The 7,964-nt window shown below is 40.2% G+C and overlaps 1 protein-coding gene across 1 annotated transcript; it reads right to left on the bottom strand.

Moving 5' to 3' along the window:
• Positions 1–228: 228 nt before the first annotated feature.
• Positions 229–5,332, bottom strand: LOC138351275 (uncharacterized). The gene is made up of 2 exons (XM_069302908.1): positions 5,322–5,332; positions 229–757 (listed from the first exon to the last, which is right to left on the bottom strand). The coding sequence occupies exons 1-2, from the start codon at positions 5,330–5,332 to the stop codon at positions 229–231; spliced, it is 540 nt and encodes a 179-aa protein (XP_069159009.1).
• Positions 5,333–7,964: the final 2,632 nt, after the last annotated feature.

The raw sequence follows: 7,964 nt of genomic DNA on the forward strand, positions 1-7,964 counted from the left end.
AGCACACTTACCTCTGCTCTAATAGAGGTAAGTGCTCTACTCCACACCATCCTCACACATCATGCCACACTCAGATCACTCCTTCCACGTCACGATAACTGATCCCTCTCTATATTCCCTCAATACGACAACCATTGTGACCAATCTCCATCACCCTCATGTGTCTTCCACAGTCATTCCTGCCTTCCTGTATCTCCTCCAAGACTCATTCCTCCCTCATAAACAGCGCTAATTGAGACTGTGTCCACATGTTTCCTTACGCATGTTGAAGAGTGGACGTGATGACTGGAGAGTGGACGTGATGACTGGAGAGTGGACGTGATGACTGGAGAGTGGACGTGATGACTGGAGAGTGGACGTGATCACTGGAGTGTGGACTTGATCACTGGAGAGTGGACGTGATGACTGGAGAGTGGACTTGATGACTGGAGAGTGGACGTGATGACTGGAGAGTGGACGTGATGACTGGAGAGTGGACGTGATGACTGGAGAGTGGACGTGATGACTGGAGAGTGGACGTGATGACTGGAGAGTGGACGTGATGACTGGAGAGTGGACGTGATGACTGGAGAGTGGACGTGATGACTGGAGAGTGGACGTGATGACTGGAGAGTGGACGTGATGACTGGAGAGTGGACGTGATGACTGGAGAGTGGACTTGATCACTGGAGAGTGGACTTGATCACTGGAGAGTGGACGTGATGACTGGAGAGTGGACGTGATGACTGGAGAGTGGACTTGATCACTGATAAGACAACTTCATCACAATGAAGAAAATTTGTGATTTAATTAAGGAATTTTAAATATTAATTGATCAGCCTTTCAGAGGCCACTGAAACATTACGAGTTTCAGAGTTAGTGACGAGGGATATTCTTAGTGACGAGGGATATTCTTAGTGACGAGGAATATTCTTAGTGACGAGGAATATTCTTAGTGATGAGGAATATTCTTAGTGACGAGGAATATTCTTAGTGACGAGGGATATTCTTAGTGACGAGGGATATTCTTAGTGACGAGGGATATTCTTAGTGACGAGGGATATTCTTAGTGACGAGGGATATTCTTAGTGACGAGGGATATTCTTAGTGACGAGGAATATTCTTAGTGACGAGGGATATTCTTAGTGACAAGGGATATTCTTAGTGACGAGGGATATTCTTAGTGACGAGGAATATTCTTAGTGACGAAGAATATTCTTAGTGACGAGGAATATTCTTAGTGACGAGGAATATTCTTAGTGACGAGGGATATTCTTAGTGACGAGGGATATTCTTAGTGACGAGGAATATTCTTAGTGACGAGGAATATTCTTAGTGATGAGGGATATTCTTAGTGACGAGGGATATTCTTAGTGACGAGGGATATTCTTAGTGATGAGGAATATTCTTAGTGATGAGGGATATTCTTAGTGACAAGGGATATTCTTAGTGACGAGGGATATTCTTAGTGACGAGGAATATTCTTAGTGACGAGGAATATTCTTAGTGACGAGGGATATTCTTAGTGACGAGGAATATTCTTAGTGACGAGGAATATTCTTAGTGACGAGGAATATTCTTAGTGACGAGGAATATTCTTAGTGACGAGGGATATTCTTAGTGACGAGGAATATTCTTAGTGACGAGGGATATTCTTAGTGACGAGGGATATTCTTAGTGACGAGGAATATTCTTAGTGACGAGGAATATTCTTAGTGACGAGGAATATTCTTAGTGACGAGGAATATTCTTAGTGACGAGGAATATTCTTAGTGACGAGGAATATTCTTAGTGACGAGGAATATTCTTAGTGACGAGGAATATTCTTAGTGACGAGGAATATTCTTAGTGACGAGGAATATTCTTAGTGACGAGGGATATTCTTAGTGACGAGGAATATTCTTAGTGATGAGGGATATTCTTAGTGACGAGGGATATTCTTAGTGACGAGGGATATTCTTAGTGACGAGGGATATTCTTAGTGACGAGGAATATTCTTAGTGACGAGGGATATTCTTAGTGACGAGGAATATTCTTAGTGACGAGGGATATTCTTAGTGACGAGGGATATTCTTAGTGACGAGGGATATTCTTAGTGACGAGGGATATTCTTAGTGACGAGGGATATTCTTAGTGACGAGGGATATTCTTAGTGACGAGGGATATTCTTAGTGACGAGGGATATTCTTAGTGACGAGGAATATTCTTGGTCTTGAGCGATAACTTGGCAGATAAATCAAATAAAAAATCAAATTATACATCAAATAAATAACCGGAATAAGCAGAATGTTTAAAATATATGTAATCAATAAATATGTCGGTTCGAAAACTGTTAAAAAATCCTTAATTAAGGAAAATGTAGCTTCAGTTTTCTTAGATATTAGTACAATCTCGTCTCGAAGAGGATTGAGTATCCAGGAGGATTGGAGCTCTCTCTAAACCACGAGCAGGATTGAGCGCCTAAGAGGATTAGAGCACTTGCTCCTCAAGGAGGAATAAAGCACCAAGATTATCTAGGAAATCTCCCTCCGCTGTTAGTGAGGAAATCTCTTGTTACTTGAGAGTTTAATACAAGTAAAGTAGACGTTTAAGATACAAACCTTATTGGTGATCTGACTGAAAACAATTTTCCAAGTCTGCTAGCAGTCTGAAAACTTTCTGAACTTGCAGTTAAAAGCAAATATATATTTTTCGTAAAATTATATATTTTAATTTATAAAAAATCGTAAAATACTTAAACCATCTATTTAGCGTTTCATATTTATTCGTACAGGACGTTAATTCACTATAAAATACAAAGAGAACGACCAAACATATATAAATAGTCTCTAGTTCAACTGGTTCGTAGGAACCGAACCAGTTGAGCTATAACTCATTTTGTGTAATTTCTTAATATGATTTAATATATACAACATTTTCCATACTCGACGTCATACTTAATATTGGGATTTCTTACATATGAGCAATATTGTTAGTTCTCAAACTCTGTTATGAAGGGAAACGTCACAATATGCTAAATTGGACTGATAAATGACACAGGTTTCTGTCATTTTGAGTGATCACAGAATGATAAACCACTGGACCAATCACTGGACCTGCCACTGGACCAACCACTGGACCTGCCACTGGACCAACCACTGGACCTGCCACTGGACCAACCACTGGACCTGCCACTGGACCTGCCACTGGACCTGCCACTGGACCAACCACTGGACCTGCCACTGGACCTGCCACTGGACCTGGCACTGGACCTGGCACTGGACCTGGCACTGTAAATGCCACTGGAACTCTCCGTTCAAACCATATTAAAATATTAACTTCTCGTCTTATAAAATATGTTCAGTGTTTGGCGTTATCTTAAAGAGCCGTATACAATATTCACCTATAAATATTTTTGGAAACAACAATCCAACATTTTCTAGCATTTGTTTCATACAATAAATGAATACTGTGCAGTTGCTGAGAAGGGAGAGGGAGGAGCAGGAAGGAGTGGGACGAAGGATGAGTGAAGGGAATTGATGATGGATAAGATAATTACAATTAACACAAATCTCAATGGTTATAATTGCTTAAATAATAATTCTCACGGGCTACCACATGCATGAGGTTGGAGGAGGTCGCCGGGTCACCAGTTCGACCCCCATACATCACAGCACAAGATCATCTGTACGTGGGAGTCGAACGGGGGGCGGCGGGGGAAGCGGAGTTAATATTCTCCCTCATGCATCATGTTTCAAATTAATGCACAGCTTGTATATGCCAGTTCAACACAGCAGGTTCCAGAGCCACAGATTTATTTAGCCATGTCACCCTTATCAAGTGTGTTGTACCTCGCCAGTCCTCGTGAGAATAGTAATCCTTCAGTAATAATGACAACTGAAGTAGTTATTATTATTATTCTGTAAGAGAACGAACAGTATAAAATATGAGGCGTATTAATTCACTTGTCTTGACGTACTTTACCTTCACTAATAGCTTGTACTGTGGGCTTGTGACCTTGTACTGTGGGCTTGTGACCTTGTACTGTGGGCTGAGAAAGAGAATGTTGGCTACATATTTTTCCCTCGTCGTTGGTATTCTAAAATCAATTGCGAACGTTCTTAATATGAGAAAGAGTTACAATATTTATTTATTTCTGTACAGTGCGATGACATGAAAGTCCAGACAAGTGAAAGTGAGTTGAGCGGAATAGTATTACAAATAATAATTGAACAAAGTTGTTAAATCGGTAAGGTTTACTGACTTTCAGAAAAGAGAGTAAGAGAGATGAGAACAGTGGCAAAATAATATAAAATAATATTTATTTACTCAGGTATAAGTTATAAGATTCCTGTTGTCACGTCTATAAACACACATTATATTTATCGTATAACCACTGTGATAGTTGTGCACTCGTGAATAGATCAGACGGAGGTATAGATATGGTAGTATATGATGAGGATCTTCATACAGGCGTGCGACAAGTTAATCTTCTGTTTTGTGAGAGATTGATCTCTGGAGCATGGCTAGAAGAATCACTTAGCGAAAATCTAACTTCGACATTCTTCCCCCCCTCCTCAAGCACTCTTCATGGTATTGAGAAGGAGCCAGTGTAGGAAATGTTCTGGCAAAAGCTAAGTTCTCTTCCCGGACATGAACTAGACGAGCTAATCTCACTCTTAATTGTTGTGTAGCCGCCGACAACAGTTCAGCGTATGCGATGGGAAGTCTTGACGGTGAAAGAAGGTCTGAAGATCTCTCCAAAAGGTGAACAATAATTTAATACCTTAGATATCACTTCGGCTGACCTAGACAGAGTCCTGCCAATAACTGCTCTTGTGGGATTTATGGCAATATATTAATGTGCTTCCCTTGCAGCTAGATTATAAAAACCCTTTCTTGTTTAAAAGTCTTTTCACGTGTTACATTTCTCATATTTAATGTAACATTTTATTCTTTAATATCTTTAACATTTTAGGTTCGATAATCAGATGTTTCTTAAGGATTTTTAAAATATATTAGTCAATATAATTTATCCAAAATATATATAAAAAGTTGTTTGGTAAATTTGTTTAAGTCCTAACATTAAATGTTTTTGCAGTAAAAGTAATTGTAAACTGTTTTATGTTTTTCACCAAGTTGATGATATCCAACAAAAATCTGCCTCATCAATCCACCTATCAAATATTGGATCAAATTTCCTGAAATGAGCCATTTATAGCGTCCTGTTCTTATTGTGTCTACCCTGGAGGATCTGGCCTAAAATATACGCTACGAGGGAAATTATGGATATCAGTTCCAACTCGTTAAATCCTCCATTAAATCCATGATAAATCCTCCTACTAATATAATGTATTACTTGCCTGTTATACATTGCTTTCATTCAAAAATCAATATTTTGTAAGTAATTGCCTGGTTTGAATTGTAGTACTCTGAGACACTGTGCTCCCAGAGTTCATGAGAGTACGGAAGGATTGCTTAGTCTTTAGTGAAGCTTTGTTACGTATTGTTCAAATTTGTTCAGGTACATTACCTGGTTGAGTCCAGGTGTGTGTAGAGAAGCGAGAGTCCTCCTTCCCTACCTTCGTCACTTGTATTAAAGACAGTATTTTCAGTGTTGAAGAAAGCCTTCAAGAAACGTTATAAAATAGGATTTATCATGAAGGGATATATATGAATCTTCATGTTACGCAGCAACCTTTCTACAGCAGATATATAAATGTTTTGTAAAAAATAGTGTATAGATGTATCTCTTATTCTTAAAATGTTTAAACACATGTACATTGTAGAGTTGACACACACATATAGCCAGCACTAAACTCATACCCAGTGTTATTCAACCAGCACCAATGTGTAGTAACTTCTTGCACAGTGCGGAATCATCCTTGCACCCAGCACCAATGTTTATTAACTTCTTGCACAGTGCGGAATCATCCTTGCACCCAGCACCAATGTTTATTAACTTCTTGCACAGTGCGGAATCATCCTTGCACCCAGCACCAATGTTTATTAACTTCTTGCACAGTGCGGAATCATCCTTGCACCCAGCACCAATGTTTATTAACTTCTTGCACAGTGCGGAATCATCCTTGCACTCAGCTCCAATGTTTATTAACTTCTTGCACAGTGCGGAATCATCCTTGCACCCAGCACCAATGTTTATTAACTTCTTGCACAGTGCGGAATCATCCTTGCACCCAGCACCAATGTTTATTAACTTCTTGCACAGTGCGGAATCATCCTTGCACCCAGCACCAATGTTTATTAACTTCTTGCACAGTGCGGAATCATCCTTGCACCCAGCACCAATGTTTATTAACTTCTTGCACAGTGCGGAATCATCCTTGCACCCAGCACCAATGTTTATTAACTTCTTGCACAGTGCGGAATCATCCTTGCACCCAGCACCAATGTTTATTAACTTCTTGCACAGTGCGGAATCATCCTTGCACCCAGCACCAATGTTTATTAACTTCTTGCACAGTGCGGAATCATCCTTGCACCCAGCTCCAGCCGCTTGCATATACCTCCAGAAAACATCTGGACTGATATATAATTTGTTCCTACATTTTGCTGCTGAAGTAATTCCTCTCGACTGATCCGCTCAAGAAAATATCCTTCGCCCGCGGATTAATCGGATTAAGTTTTCAACTAAATATTTCATCCGTCCGTATTAAGAGGTTATATGCGCCAGAACTCTTTAAGAGTTCAGGTGCTCTGAGCCTGGAGGGCGCCCACTTCTAGCACTTTCCAGTATTTATAAGTTGCAAAGTTGATCTACTGTTTACATGTTGCCAGGCTGTGCCAAGGTTGCTCTTCTCTTTGTGTGTTACAAGGTGGCTTTGGTGTTACAAGGTGACTTTGGTGTTACAAGGTGGCTTTGGTGTTACAAGGTGGCTTTGGTGTTACAAGGTGGCTTTGGTGTTACAAGGTGGCTTTGGTGTTACAAGGTGGCTTTGGTGTTACAAGGTGGCTTTGGTGTTACAAGGTGGCTTTGGTGTTACAAGCTGGCCTTGGTGTTACAAGGTGGCTTTGGTGTTACAAGGTGGCTTTGGTGTTACAAGGTGGCTTTGGTGTTACAAGGTGGCTTTGGTGTTACAAGGTGGCTTTGGTGTTACAAGGTGGCTTTGGTGTTACAAGCTGGCCTTGGTGTTACAAGCTGGCCTTGGTGTTACAAGGTGGCTTTGGTGTTACAAGGTGGCTTTGGTGTTACAAGGTGGCTTTGGTGTTACAAGGTGGCTTTGGTGTTACAAGGTGGCTTTGGTGTTTATATGTTCCAAGGTTGCTAAACTGTTCATAAATTGCAAAGTTGTTCTTGTCTTTATTTATTTCAAGTTCGCTCTAGTTAATATGGCCAACTTGGAGCCTATACTAGAGAGAGCAGCAGGGATACGTGTACCATAGTTTGAGACTCCCACCTTTCAGACACACTTTTACTTCTGAGATACTCAGGTGTCCACCAAGTGAGGTGGTTTGCATTAGTGTCGATTACCACAAAACCATTCAGGTGATTTTGGCTCTATATAGAAAACATGTAGACGCTCCATCTTCTGATACAAGTAATTGATGAATATGTAGTTTGAAAGCAGACAGCTGTAAACGTTATCACGATGCTCTTGTTAAAGTGATACTAATCATTTCAAGCTGTGACTCCCATGTGCATGTGGAATAGGTTTACAGGTTCCAAAAGAAGAAAAAGAGAGGAAATATCAGCCATGTAGAGAAATATACGACACACTACTGGAACATTATTTAACATGGTGCAGAGTTACAAACTAAACTGGATTTCAACTGAGATTTAACATCAGAGATGGAGTTGTTAAACACACTGTACATAATATTTTTGAAGCCAACATACTAGCTATAAACAATGAACCCACTACCCAAGTGCACCAGAAGTAACAGTTAGTGAGCCAGCCAGAGGCTAGGGACCATGCATCAATGTCCCTGCAAAAAAAATTCTAGCTGTGAAAAAAGGGTTAAACGAGTTATTACTAAAACATGTA

The sequence above is a fragment of the Procambarus clarkii genome, chromosome 49 (genome assembly GCF_040958095.1).
Source record: "Procambarus clarkii isolate CNS0578487 chromosome 49, FALCON_Pclarkii_2.0, whole genome shotgun sequence".
Taxonomy (NCBI): domain Eukaryota; kingdom Metazoa; phylum Arthropoda; class Malacostraca; order Decapoda; family Cambaridae; genus Procambarus; species Procambarus clarkii.